The sequence below is a fragment of the Charadrius vociferus genome, unplaced genomic scaffold (genome assembly GCF_000708025.1).
Source record: "Charadrius vociferus isolate BGI_N301 unplaced genomic scaffold, ASM70802v2 scaffold303, whole genome shotgun sequence".
NCBI classification, from domain to species: domain Eukaryota; kingdom Metazoa; phylum Chordata; class Aves; order Charadriiformes; family Charadriidae; genus Charadrius; species Charadrius vociferus.
The window spans coordinates 1,067,714-1,082,796 of NW_009647756.1; the positions used below are offsets into that span (position 1 = coordinate 1,067,714).

At 36.4% G+C, this 15,083-nt stretch overlaps 1 protein-coding gene across 1 annotated transcript in view; it reads right to left on the bottom strand.

Moving 5' to 3' along the window:
• The window catches only part of NEK10 (NIMA-related kinase 10), a 98,127-nt gene that overhangs the window by 2,298 nt on the left and 80,746 nt on the right, over nt 1–15,083 (bottom strand). Inside the window, exons 30-34 of the mRNA XM_009882172.1 lie at nt 9,187–9,284; nt 5,583–5,693; nt 3,033–3,141; nt 1,588–1,640; nt 1,445–1,503 (exon numbers count right to left, since the gene is read on the bottom strand). Coding sequence (XP_009880474.1) covers nt 1,445–1,503; nt 1,588–1,640; nt 3,033–3,141; nt 5,583–5,693; nt 9,187–9,284 — 430 coding nt within the window. The remainder of the gene's footprint in view (nt 1–1,444; nt 1,504–1,587; nt 1,641–3,032; nt 3,142–5,582; nt 5,694–9,186; nt 9,285–15,083) is intronic.

The following is a 15,083-nucleotide window of genomic DNA, read 5'->3' on the forward strand; positions in this document are numbered from 1 at the left end:
ATTCTATGACTCAATGACCCTTTTGGGTCCCTTCAACTTGAGATATCCTATGATTCTATGATTTCCATTAATAGATCTTATTTTTATAGTAGTTCATGTAAAATACTCAAGTCCCTATTCAGCACACACCTGCTTCATTACAGTTGATTGCAGCACGATGCTTTTTGCCAGTCTGTTTGTGAGATAAATGCCTGTAGAACTACAAAACATTTATACATTTATAATAAGACTTGCTAGATCTTGAGGTTAAAAATGAGAGCCTTTTTCTTTTTTTTTTTTCAGTAAGTTGTGTGATTATTTTTTCTACAGCAGCAAATCTTGGGAGCTTGTGATTAGGACAAAAAATTAAAATACTTGAAAACACTTGTAAACAAATTTGTTAGACCTCATGGCTGCAAAAGTGATTTGTAAACATGATTCAAGTATACCCTGAAGGTTTAAAGAGTGAATTATTATTTTATTTTGGGAGTGCTGAATCATGATTTTTCAATACTTACAGCTGGCAGCTGCAAGATACTTGTAAGCTGGAATTCCAATTTAATGAGTAGCCTACAAAAATTTTCAGACTAACATTTTAAACTTTTCAAGCTAGAGTCAATCCAAACAGAAAAGTTTGCAAAGATCATAAATCACTGAAAAACACCACTGAGGCACCAGGAACTATACATTCTTAAAACCTCTTAATATCTGCATTAGAGGGGCATGGGGGTGTATGTTTGTTTATTTTTTTTAGAAAACCTAGCTGCAGTCTCACAGGCTTTAAAATGTCAATTACTGCAAAGACAAGGAACAGACTTACTTGATGGAAGTAGTGAATTTTTTTTTGCACTAAAGAATATCTGAGATGATAACATGCTAGCAGGTAAAAAGAATGAGAAATGCTAAGCTTATGTTGTGGACTATAATGATATTTTTCATATATTTTCTTTCTTGTGTTCCTCAAAGTTTTCCTGCAGGAAAGAGACACCATCTCCAGGACAAGGCATTTGCCTAGTTTCAAAGACTGTTTAATTTTTTTTCATCCCCTGCACTTTTGTGCTAGCAACCACTCACTCTGCTTGTTGTGCTGTACTCAAACATTTTACTAAATACGTCAGCATCATCCTTTCAACCCTGTAATGGTAGAGTATTATAATAAAATATACTTCTATTTAAATCAAACTTTTGTTCAGCTACGTTTTCATATGGGAAAAATGTGACGAAATTGCTGCCGAACTTGTACCCCTCTGTCATCTGAGTGAAGAAAACAGAGGCGGCCAAAAACCCCTGCTTAGATTAGCTAATATGTCTCACCTCCATTTCTTCCAGTCCATGCATCCATGTGTTATAATAAACCACGTATTGCACTAAGCTTAAAGTGCAAATGCAATCAAGTAAACAGGCAAATGATACATTTGGTTTTAGCACATCATAATTAACTTTCTCTTTCTAAATTGAACAGACTCACCTGTTAGAAGAGAAATTGTAATAACCACTTTCCTCTAGAACCTCTTCAATTATAGTCTACAAGATAAAAGAAATTCATTTCAGTAAATTATCTTTATTAAAAGTAATAAATGAATACATATAGGTATATTTATAGCTTACCTGCAACTGTTCATATGTCATCCCTTCTGCTATGTCAGAAGTGCCAACAATACCTTAAAGTAAAAGGCAAGTACTGTTATACTACTGAATTTAGGGTTTATGCTCCCTCACCAGTTTCTTCTACAAATATAATGACAAGAGAGATGCTTGATTATCAGCAGCTTATTCCACTGACCACAATGATCCCTGCAAAGGTGGGGGGCATCTTATGACATGATGTGAACATTTGAGGCACACAAGGTTATCACATTATGAAAGAGTTCTAATTGATGGAAAATATTTTAAACATTTAATGTAACTGAACACAGCAACGCAACTTCCTTATTCTTCCTCACTTACCATTTATAGTGGAAAGGGCACACAGACAGCAACAATTTGTGAGGACAAAAGTATTCTTTGCAGGTTAAAAGATTCAAAAATTACAGCTACTGAGCATCTGAACAAATTGCATTGTTATCTCTGGGAACAAAATAAAGCTCATATTTAAAGTGATTGTTAGGGACTCTTTTCCTAGTCAAATATTACCCTTGACACCTAGTATTATTTTTGTTTTCTGCAATAAGCTGTAGAACGGATACGCTAGTTTCAACATAAAGGCCAGCAAAATCAAAGTTTCTCACCCTTTTTTCTGGCACCACAGTTTTTAATATAACTATGTCCTCTAGCCCATGTATTGTGACATAGCTTTTCCTGTATTTAGAAGAATGGAAATGGCACAAATACCAAAATACCGGTATGTCCATTGCACGAAGAGGCAACAAACAAAACGAGATGAAACAAGTGTCTGAACTTGGAATTGTGGTTCCCTACCACCTTGGATGATGCCAGTGATAGTAGGTTTGATTAAAGATGGAATTCATGATTTGCCACGCTGAGTATCAGTAGTCCAAAGTATATTTGACACTATTCATTTTCTAAAGTGTGTATATATATATAGACACACACTTTACATTATATAGATGTGGTGTAGCACATAGCATTACACTCCTCAAGTTTGTATGGCTTGATCTAGCTAGGTAATTAAATCATCCCAGTATAACTGTTTCAAACGTGACAGAAGAACAACACAGAGTTTAAATAGAGTTTGTTTAAAAATCATGTGCAAGGACAGGTAAATCCTAAGCAGGACATTTTCCATTACAAACATTTCTATTGATTTTCATGGATGAACCACGTGTTATTTGCATCTTCGATATATCTTTGTTGTTCCAAAGTATACTCTCTTAAATTAGTAAAATGTTCCATCAGTGGTAAACCGCATATCTTATCAGAAATTAAACAAAATACAACACAAAAAACCCACCCCTGATAATGAAAAACAGTACAGTCAATATAACTTTACTGACTTTAAAGAAGTATCTTTGAACAGCAATTTCTTTTGCTTTGATACCATACACTTTATAGACGTATATATGGCACTGCAGAGGTTTTGTTGCTTTCTTTACCTTTTCTATCACCTGGAAGCAACATATTTCCACCTGAAGAGAGAAGTACCACATGCCAATCTGCTGTGAAGAAGTTTGACTCAATCATTTCAGGTGAACCTTGCAGCAGCTGGGGAAGGAAAGGAGAGAGAAAAAAAAAAAAAACCAAAAAAAAAGCAAAGGACACATGAAATCTCCATCCTTCCTGTTTGCCAAAACTTCAGACTACTGTGAAGCAGTTTACCCTTTCCTCTGTTTCCCAGTGAAACCAGGAGTCAAAGGAGATTTTCAATACTTTTTAGGTTAATGAAAAAGTGGTGAATAAAATTATGAACATTCTACCTTTTCTCCAGAAACACTGACTGAACATTACAAGCTGCCAATCTGCACTTAATATAAAGCACTGAGTTCTTCAGACTTTTTGAATAAGATGTCATAAACTATGCGTTTGTGTGAAGGCAAACAGGGAAATGTATGCCCTCAAACCTAGAAGAGAAACAGCTGATGACTCCACTTTTCAAAACTGGGGCTTTAAGTGAAATTGTTAGTCCACATTCAAGTGGTATAGTTCCCATTAGATGGGTCCCACCAATTCTGAAACCTGACAGTCAGTTCAGCTACTTGATTATGTGAACAAGGATACTGACATTAAACTTAAAGACATCCAGTTTTGAAAATATCCACTTGAAACACCTCTGACATGAAAATATCTTTGCAGGCAGGAAAGAAATTCCAGTTATGCATTTCTGCAGCACGTTAACACTTTTACAGTTACAGAAACAGAAGAATATCTGTTGTTGGAAGACCTCTACCCCACCACCAATCAGTGGAGGAATCTTTTTGTCTGTTATTGTAATTAGGTTTTCTAATTCAGCATAGTTAAAAACCCATGATTTTTTAATTTTATGTGCAAAAATTATACAACTTCATAACAACACTCGCTGGAAGACTTCAACCTAATTCTTTTTGCTATTTAGGTTCTTCCTATTACCTGTAAATGATATCCATGTTACCGAATGTATTTATGGTGGTGATTTTTGGTAAAATATGTACCATTTATTCATGGATGCTTATCGATTCTCCATCCTTCTAACTGCGCTTTTTGTTGTTGCTTTCTATTAACTACTTCTATTAACTATTTCCTTCAAGGTAGAAATGCCCAGAATTGCATTCAGCATTTCAAACATCTTCAATTTATTACCATTTACTTTTAAAATAGTGTATTTCTACACTTTTCTTCAGGTTTAAATCCAATAGTTTTGAAGCTAACACAATTTCACAGTTGTTAACATATATAAATTTATAAATAAATATATTCCTTTATTTCTGGGCATTTCAAAATTAGGTTAATTTTATAATAAATATTTCCTGTTTCTTACCATATTTTTGGGCACCCTTTCCTAAAAATATAAACTCAATACATGATTAGCAAATATTTCCTTAGATATAATGTTATGGCTGAAATAAGGGAATTGTTTAATGTAAATCCCAGACAGATTTACAGGACAGCAAATTTGTGTGAAACCAATGGCTCAGAGAGAGGCATCTTTCACTATCTTTGAAATGCATTACCAGTGTAGACCAATGCAAACTCCTTCCATGGAGCCTAAGTATCTCAGATTAATTATTACAAAAGTACAGGAAGGATTTAGCATGTGGGGTCAGTCCATTCCGTAGCAAACAATGACTCAGAAGATTCCACAATTCAGTGCAAGTAAGTGAAAAACACACAAGGGAATTACGTGCGTAATAAAAAATCATCAAATTTTAGATAAAGTAACATACCTAATAACTGCTTTGTCATCAATTCAAAAATGAAATATCTTAGCTTCACTGTCTCCCCCAGTACACAGATGCCGAGGATGTCATTTTCAGATCCTCTGCTGACTACAATCCTCTCAGGAGATTTTGAAGGAACATTTAGAAATTCTGATACTAGTTGTCAGCTCTTTCTCTGTTGGAGAGTGCCCAGCATATCATTGGAAAACATGCAGGCATGGTTCTTTAGTCATGCCTTTCTTGCAAATTGGCAGTACTTTTAAACTGATGACACTAATCTATTGCTGACACACTATATAACAACAGGACAAGGTATGCTACATTCAAGACATTCTGGAACAGTGCTTTCTTAAAATTCATAGTTTGAGCAGGAAAACATTCCAAAACATTAATAATATTGGGAAATGAATAAAAAATTAAGAATAGTTTACATAGATAAGAGCTTACATAATCTCTATCAGCCTTTCCCACAAAAAGTTACATTTTCCTTTCTCTTCTCGTTTTGAGCTCTGAGGAGATAAGTCTCGCTTTTGCATATTAGCAGCTAGCAGGTCCTTTCCATTTGAAAAAAATGTTCTAATGATCAGACACAAACTTAAAACCAATCTGTAGTAATTGCTTACTTAAGAGCCCTCCATATTTTCCAAATAAAGGATAGCTAGAGAATACTCTAAATATCTCCTTTTAAAAATTGACTCTTATTCTTGTATTTTTAAGATATTAATATTGATAGCTTATTTCAAACAGAAGAAGATACAAAGTTGACCACAAGTAGTAATTGGTGTACTACACCTTTTTCATTTCCGATTTCAGATTACAAGGATTGCTCTGCTGACTGAAGAGGGACTTCTTAAATCTCTCAATGATTCTCCTTTTCAAGTTGCATTGCAAAGCTGGAGGAAGCTGCGTGAAACAGAGAAACAGACGTTTACACCTGCTGTAAAAATGACCTAATCAGCAGTACCATTATTGAAAAAAGTAGTTACACTGCAAAAAAATACACTGATATTTAACAGCATGGTGATAAACAACAGTACAAGACTTGATTTCATGGCATATTATAACAATGCTCCTTAGTTTGCCCGTTCTGTTAGGCTTGGCATATCATATAACTCAGTCCCTCTAGCCTTGAAGGTAAAGATCATTATAACAAGCCTAATACAGGTAATACTAGATTTGCTTCCCCGATTAAAGTGATAGTATTTGGACATTTTTCTACAGAAAAAGCTCATATAACATTAGACTAGATTTCACGTTGGCTATAACGAGTCATTCCAGCTGTTCTCAATCCATTCTCCACTGAGCCTGTATTTGTGCTTGGGATTGCCACGACCCAGATGCAGGACCTTGCACTTGGCCTGGTTGAACTGCATGAGGTTGGCCCCACCTCTCAAGCCTGTCCAGGTCCCTTTGGATGGCATCCCTTCCCTCCAGCATTTCAACTGCGCCACTCAGCTTGGTGTCATCATCAAACTTGCTGAGGGTGCACTCAATCCCAACATGCACATCAACAATAAAGACGTTAACAGCACTGGTCCCAATACCAACACCTGAGGAACGCTACTCATCACTGGTCTCCACTTGGACATCGAGCCGTTGACCACAACTCTGAGTGTGACCATCCAGCCAATTCCTTATCAATCACACAGTCCATCCATCAAATCCATGTCTTTCCAATTTACAGACAAGGACATCATGTGGGACCGTGTCAAATGCTTTGCATAAGTCCAGGTAGATGATGTCATTTGCTCTTCCCTTATCCACCAACACTGTAACCCCATTGTAGAAGGTCACCAAATTTATCAGGCGTGTTTTGCCCTCAGAGAAGCCATGTCGGCTGTCATCTATCACCTACTTATTTTTCATCTGCCTTAGCAGAGTTTCCATGAGGATTTGCCTCATGATCTTGCTAGGCACAGAGGTAAGACTGACTGGCCTGTAGCTTCCCCAGGTCTTCCTTTTTTCCCTTTTTAAAAACGGGGGTTATATTTCCCCTTTTCCAGTCAGTGGGAACTTCAACGGACTGCCATGCCTTCTCAAATGTGATGGATAGTGGCTTGGCAACTTCATCCGCCAGTTCTCTCAGGACCTATGAATGCATCTCATCAGGTCGCATGGACTTGCGTACCTGATGACAATTCTATGGTATGTACTACCCTTTTGGAAGGATCTCCTGTGCTGTTTCTGTATAGGTGCTTATATCTGCAGACAGTGTTTGTAAAACTATGATTTTCTACCATTTAGTATTCGCTTTATAATCACATCTTTGATATAAATTTACAAAGTGCCACTCCACTGAATTCATGAAGCTTTTTGGCCACTCAGGGAACGTTTGACTACTAATGATTCACCTTCAAACACTGTCATAATATACATTATACAGACTTTTTTTTTTTCCCATTGGAACAAATTACTACTCTTAGATGGCTATAAATCTGGAACAGTTATACTGGCCTCACAGGAGTCTTGATTTGCTCTGGCAAACCAGGCATCAAGATTACATCCTAAGCATAAAAGACTTCATCAGACAGCTGGTTGCATACAGGTTTTTTTTGTTATAGATAGATACCACTGTCTTTTCATGCAGAGAAGGCCTTACACATATGCTTTAAGTCAGATGTTGAATGTTCCTTAGCCTATAAGTGATTAAAAAAAATGATGCCTTAGGAAAGGCCTGCAAGTTACTCTATAGACTACATGCCACTGCAATGAACTGTGTGCAGTTAATGTACCATGGGCATACTGGGACATTCTGAAGCAAAATTGGTAAGGAACAAGTCCACTGCTTGAGAAATTCAGAGTTGCCTCAGGCACTAGTGTTCAGCTTCAGCTTTTGTTTTAATGAAATCAGATGTCAGATCAGTTTGGGTTTTGGGGGGAGTTTGTTTGTTTGTTTTTAAAAAAAGGCCAAGGATTTACATAATGCTTTTTTAAAAGCTTCCTCTTACATTGTTTTCCAGAGATCACTCTGACTCTTGTTCCCATGGAAACTGGATTGGGAAGGCTGCTGACAGCCAAGAACTCTCCCTTGTAAAGTTCATTTTAGAATTGTCAGCTGAAATATGTAACAGAGTTTTAGAAAGCAGCTATGTATTACAAAAAATATTCTACCTTAGATTTGTAAGAACATAAACAAGTACAAGAGAAGCACATAGTACATGGTGAAGAAGTACAGGTATGGATCCCGGTTTCTCTGCCTTCCCATTCCGAAACCAATTGACACCAAAAGTATCAAAGTTGTTACTACTGCTTCAGTGGTCAATTCTGAGCAAGTCTTTGAGCTGCTGTTAGTTCTCAGTTACGGGGCACCCATGTTACGATAACTTGCATTAATTAGTAGGCCACTTGAGAAAACCTTCTTCAATAGAGGGGATAGGTTCACTCATGAGCATCTTGGACACACTCCTAACATAGCCTGTGAAGACTAAACCGCCTCATTTGTGTTAGCAGGGTAAGGAGATAATTTCCATTTATTTTAAATAATAATTGTTTTCTTTGTCTCTGATAATTTATTTCCTGTATTACCTGTTTTGATAAGCTTGATGGTTAAAAAAAAAGACATGTAAAACACACCCAAGTTCAGTTATGCTATTCGGTTATAAACAGAAAAAAAAATTTGGCTCAGCAATCTGAAATCCCCTGAGGTGATAAACATCACTTCCCAAATATAAACACTCCATTTTGGAAAATAAACAAATGTTTATTTAATAATAGCAAATTTTGCAAGTCACTGAATGGCAGCTGTCTTTCTAGAGAACAAAAAGTTTTCTGTCACATTTTTAGTTGAGAGTTCAATACAGATTTGTATCAGACCCATTTTTGCTTTGGAATCAGCACGAAATAACTTCAACTCTCTTTCACTATGAAACATTTTAACTTAATTTTAAAATAAATCTTAAGTTTGAAAAAGATCTGACATTTCAAAATATTTAACATATTCAGGATTTGAACTATTGCACTAGAAATCCCCCAGAATTATTACTATTTATTGTAATAAAAAATATTACTTAGAAGTTATTCAGAAATCATTGCTGTAGAGGAAAGCATTTTATGTAGTCTCTACATCAGTGTATGATATTAAGGCAGTTAAAATATTCATATTGGTGGCATGGCAGAATGTTGTAAAAATAATTTACTGTACAATCCATTTTTCTGAGGTGATCCAATAAATTTTTTTTCATATGACTCAATTATTGCCATCCTCCACATACTAATATTCAAGGTTAGTCTTTATTTAAATGATATATTTTTAAAGCATCCTGCCATCTGCAAAAATGTCAAGCTCTGTTGTTTTTAAAGAACAGTGACTAAATTAGCACTACTTTGCAGTACCATCATTTTGACAACAGCAAATAACTAAAAAGTATAGAATGTCAGAAGCAACAGTAAAGCATACTTGAGTGATGAAGATAATTTTGTGCAGCTGAATAAGAATCTGCTGAAGGTCACTGATCTGACGCACCTTCCTTTGTGATACTGCAATTCCTGCCGATGCTGTAGATGACAACAGTAAAATCAGGAGAACAACTCATTTTGTTGCCTTAATATATTAATAGTGAACACTTTGTAAAACCTGTAGATGTAAATATTAAGTTTTAATGCATGACTTGTTTTTCCAACAGTGTTGGGAACAAAAAAAAGCATAATCTAAAAACTTAAAAGATTAGACAAGGTAATTGATAATGGGTTTCAAAAGAAAAATCCCTTTATCTGATTCACTTCTATGTTGCTCTAAGAGAAAAGAAGTATTAATGTTTCTTACTAATCATCAAAGTTTTCCCACATTTATTCAAAAGGAAATTTAAAGATATGATAAACAGAATTTTCTTATTTTAACTGATTTTTTTTTTACATAGACTGACACACATGATATTTATTTTTTATATATTTTGATGTTATGAAACTTATTTTCATTTTTCCCTAGGAATTATAATAAGATGTTTGATGTGGACCATTTGGAGAACAATTTTATCAAAATATATTCTCATGTTGCCTTATAGTGATGTGTGTTGCTTTATCCCAGCTACTTTTCATTTCCAACATCTAGCAAGAGCATGTTTTGAGAGAAACCTCAAGAAAATGTGCAAGAAGCTATGAATCTCTTGGGTCTTCTTTAATTTGCATCAGAAAATTAGTGATTTCTGCTCTTTGTCATAAATTCCTCCCCACCAGAGACCACCTTATCTAAAGGATGTATGATGGAGACTGTGGAAAGGAATGTTACCAGCATTCTCCATGATCAAAATGACACCATCATAAAACGCGTAAATGGCATTTTTCATGTTTAGAATAAAAGAATATCCATGCTAAGCAAAGAATAATGCTGTAAAAATTCTTCTCCCCACAAATACCGACAACTGCTCTGTATTACAGCCTGTATGTTGCTTTTGCTTGTAAATTTCACAAGAATAGTAGTGTTGACCAGAGAATATAAGGGAAAAGTGGGTTTTAAAAAATTTTAAATGCAAAGCTAGTTAGATATTGATAGAAAAATGCATAAGGTTAAGCAAACCACAAAATGGGGTTATGCAAACCAGAAAATACTAACACAAATTCCCATGTACATATGCACGTAGTTATGAGCTATGCACATTACATTACATTCCCCGCCCCCCGCCCCGGCCCTGCCATATTACATGGGATATAAAGTTGGCCTGTCTGAAGAAAAAGAAAAGACTAAACTAATTTAGAAAACAAATGTTTTATCAGTGTTGAAAAACATTGTGTCTCTTAATATATCTCCATATCATTTCTCTAAGCAGTAACATTTCAAGTAGACTTGTACACCAGACAGATCAGAAGATATAATATTCATTGACTAATTACTAAGAAGAGATCGTGAAGGTGGAGATCCACAATAGTAAAGTATTGACACTTTGAGAAAATAACATTGCTATAAGTTGTTTCTAATATTTTCTTCTAAAACAGATATTCAAAAAAAACCCTTTTTTAAAAAACATTGTATTTGAACATTTCCTTTAGGTATTACCTAACAACACGCACAATAGATATGCATACACCAACTCACAAACAGTGCACACATAGGCTTATATTTTAGTGCTTAACTATTTAATTGCGTATCCAAATGTGATCTCTGTTAAAAAGCATCCATCATACCCGATGGCAATGACAATACATTTTGTAGTACAAGTTCTGAAGTAAAGAACAGAGTCAGTTTGGAATTAAAAGGAAAACTTTACTTTAGAATTAAGAATATTGCAGCACTTAAAATATTTAGGCTTCCTCGTGTCACTTTTATGAGATTATTATTGATTTTATTTAGATAAGAGTGAATTAATCATCATTGCAAGGAGCTAAAAAGATGAATTTTTCTTATCTTATGAAAATAGTGAGTAGGCATAAACGTGTTCCTCTTCCTCTAAAGCTAGACTACCATCCTCTGTCAAGCAAATCCATGTACATAATGTATTCTTTTCACAGACAAAAGCATTGCAAAGGAAGTCATGCACGTATAGAAGCTATGCTCTCCTTTCAGCAAAATAAATTTAACATAATTTTAACCTGTTCATTTACCTCTATCAGAAAAAAACATATATCAGCTATGTGAAAATATTAAGTTCTTGGGATCAAGAATTGAAAACAAAAGCTAAAAATGAATGTTTATTTTCCCCATCGAACCACTGTTTGGGACTCGTCACAAACAGCCATTAAATCAGATATGGTCTTGGTCATCCAGAATTTGAGATAGATATACTTGTCTGCTGCAGGTACATTTTTTTCTTGTAGTACAATTAACTTGGCGATTAAAAGACTGTGCTCTTTTTCTAAAGCAAAACTGCCCTAATTTACCAGCTTGTAATATCAAATATCCATGTGATTTGTTTCCTGCCATACTCAATGAGATATTTGAAAAATACTAGCCAAAGGCAGCTTGATAAAAAGCAAAACCAAATTCACTTGATTACCTAAATGAGTGAGCATTACTTAAAATTTACAAAGCACAGTAAACTCAGTACTGATTTGCAGATGTTATATCTAAAAGGTTGACTACATTTTGTTAACTAAAGACCATTATGAACTTCCCTATTGAACAAAAAAAAACCCCAACCTAATAATCTATTTGTGTTTCATGGAATAATTTTAATTCCAGCCATAAGAACCAATAGACAAATACTGCTGATCAAGCTTTAGGCAATTTAATAGAATTATGACATAGAAGTAAATATTACGTATTCTCCGAACTGTGCAAATTTACAAAATATCATTCGGATTTTAAATATAACAATTAAAACAAACAGAACAGCTTGATTCTTATTTACCTAGTGCTCCTTTATCATGCTTTGCCTGCTGAGAAAGAGTATAGAGCCAAAACTAAATCAGATTCTTGAATTTTTATGTAGTAAATTAGTCGTTATTTATGATTCTTAATCTTATGTGTATAAGTCATACACACTGTCAGACCCAGAGATTAAATAGAAGCTTATCAGCAAACTGCCACTATAAAACACTTAGTGTATTACTAAAATACATTAGTTACCAAAATTATCTTTCCAAGTTGAGTATTAGACTGGGAAGCTAAGCAAAGAGCTTAGGTCCAAGTATTGAACTTGAGCCAGCAGCCCTGTATCTCTCCTAAATACAGTTATCTCTAAACTACACTTCAGAGGCTAATTTAGATCCATATTCTAAAATTTCCTCATACAGAATCATCTTGAGGATCATAAAGTCTTATGTACAGATTTACATTCATCTAAAGCTTTTTTTTTTTTTGCCAAGTGATCTGCTATCAAGAATGAAAATTCTACTGAGAGGAAGATGAAATCTAGGTACCAAAATTAATTAGCCCACAACTGAACTATTATCTTTTTTGTTTTTCCTGTTGAATTTCTGTGCTGGCTACCTTAAAAAGAAGCAGAAGGCAGACATTCACAAACTGAAGTGTCTAAGGACCAGCCAGATCTGAGTTGTGCTCTAACAAAAAATAAAGAGATATAGAAAATGTCATTCTCTATCACAGAGACACACATTTCTAGCACAATCAGGAAGATAAAAACATCATTGCTATTGTCGAATTTTTTGTGGTAATGCCTTTTGGCAGATGGGTTGAGAGTGAAATTCAGTTCAACATTTTTCCCTAAGCCTCCTCTTAATAACCAATAAGAGGAAAAGTAGTCTTGCATTTCCCCTGAGCCACTTCAGGAAGAATTTATGTTGGTCTTTCTGCACAAGCCGACAGTGGAAGCCCCTCTATAATAACCTAAAATATTATATACCATGAGAAGAACTATTTTGGTTTAGGTCTTTTTGCCTCATTTGCACCTCTCTACCAACTGTTTCAACACTGCTATATTCAATCCCAAAATAAATAGTGGTCTTGCTGTTACAACTTAGGAATCTTCAGGTTTTGTTAGGACACTGATAAAAACTTTACTTCCTCGGCATATTACCTTTTTCACTGCTCCCTGTTCTGTGGTATTTGACTTCTCCTTTGCTGTCAATGGCTTATATTACAAAACAACAACAAATAAATGAGTGCCCTTTCCTTTGTGGGTCTTCTCAGACTTTTTTTTTTTCTGAATAAAAATATGCTTCGAATGATGTAGTTGCCAAGCCACTCTCCATGATATTTGAAAAGTCATGGCAGTCGGGTGGAGTCCCTGGTGACTAGAAAAAGGGAAACATTGCACCCATTTTTAAAAAGGGTAGAAAGGAGGACCCTGGGAAACACCGACCTGTCAGCTTCACCTCTGTGACTGGTAAGATCATGGGACAGATCCTCCTAGAAGCTGTGCTAAAGCACATGGAGGACAGGGAGGTGATTTGAGACAGACAGCATGGCTTCACCAGGGCCAAGTCCTGCCTGACCAACCTAGTGGCCTTCTGTGATGGAGTGACTACATCTGTAGACAAGGGCAGAGCTACAGATGTTGTCTATCTGACTTCCGTAAGGCCATTGACACGGTCTCCCACAACATACTTCTCTAAATTGCAGAAATAGGGATTTTATGGACTGTTTGATGGATGAGGAATTGGTTGGATGGTCACTTCCAGAGGCTAGTGGTCAATGGCTCAATGTCCAGATGGAGATCAGTGACAAGTGGTGTCCCTCAGGGGTCCATATTGGGATGAGTACTGTTCACTATCTTCATCAATGACAGACAGTGGGATCGAGTGCACCCTCAGCAAGTTTGCAGACAACACCAAGCTGAGTGGTGTGGTTGACACACCTGAGGAACGGGACGCCATCCAGAGGGACCTGGACAAGCTCGAGAAGTGGGAACACACAAACCTCATGTGGTTCAACAAGGCCAAGTGCAAGGTCTTGCATCTGAGTTGCAGCAATCCGAACCACAAATACAGGCTGACGGATGAAAGGATTGAGAGCAGCCCTGCCGAGAGGGACTTGGGGGGTACCGGTGGATGAAAAGCTGGACATGAGCTGACAATGGGCGCTTGCAGCCCAGAATGCCAACCAAATCCTGGGCTGTATCACAAGAAGCATGGCCAGCAGGTCGAGGGATGTTACTCTGCCCCTCTACTCTGCTCTCACAAGACCCCACCTGGAGTACTGCACTAGCTCTGGAGCCCTCAGCACAGGAAAGACACAGAACTGTTAGAGTGGGTCCAGAGGAGGGCCACAAAGATGATCAGAGGGCTGGAGCACCTCTCCTATGAGGACAGGCTGAGAGAGTTGGAGTTCTTCAGCCTGGAGAAGAGAAGGCTCCAGGGAGACCTTATAGCAGCCTTTCAGTACTTACAGGGGGCCTACAGGAAAGATGGGGACAAACTTTTAGCAGGGCCTGTTGCGATAGGACCAAACGGTAATAGCTTTAAACTACAAGAGTGTAGATTTACACTAGATATAAGGAAGAAATTTTTTTTTTTTTTTACAATGATGGTGGTGAAACACTGGAACAGGTTGCCCAGAGAAGTGGTAGATGCCACATCCCTAGAAACCTTCAAGATCAGGTTGGACGGGGATCCGAGCAACCTGATCTAGTTGAAGATGTCCCTGCTCACTGCAGGGAGGCTGGACTAGATGACCTTTAAAGGTTCCTTCCAACCCAAATTATTCTATGATATCAGCAAACAGAAAGAACCGAGTAGGACATAATATGGACTTCTCTATTATTCCATGCATACAGCCTTCTCTTTTTCCTATTATGATGGTAACATTAAGACTTACCAGTCTAGGAAGACCAGATGTAATGCTTAGCTGCAGTGTCTATGTGCTTCAAAGAGGGCTAGAGACACAATATCCAGCTAGGAACTTTAGGAGTTCCCATAAAGTCCATATACTCCAAGACCACTCCACAATTATATTTTTTTTTA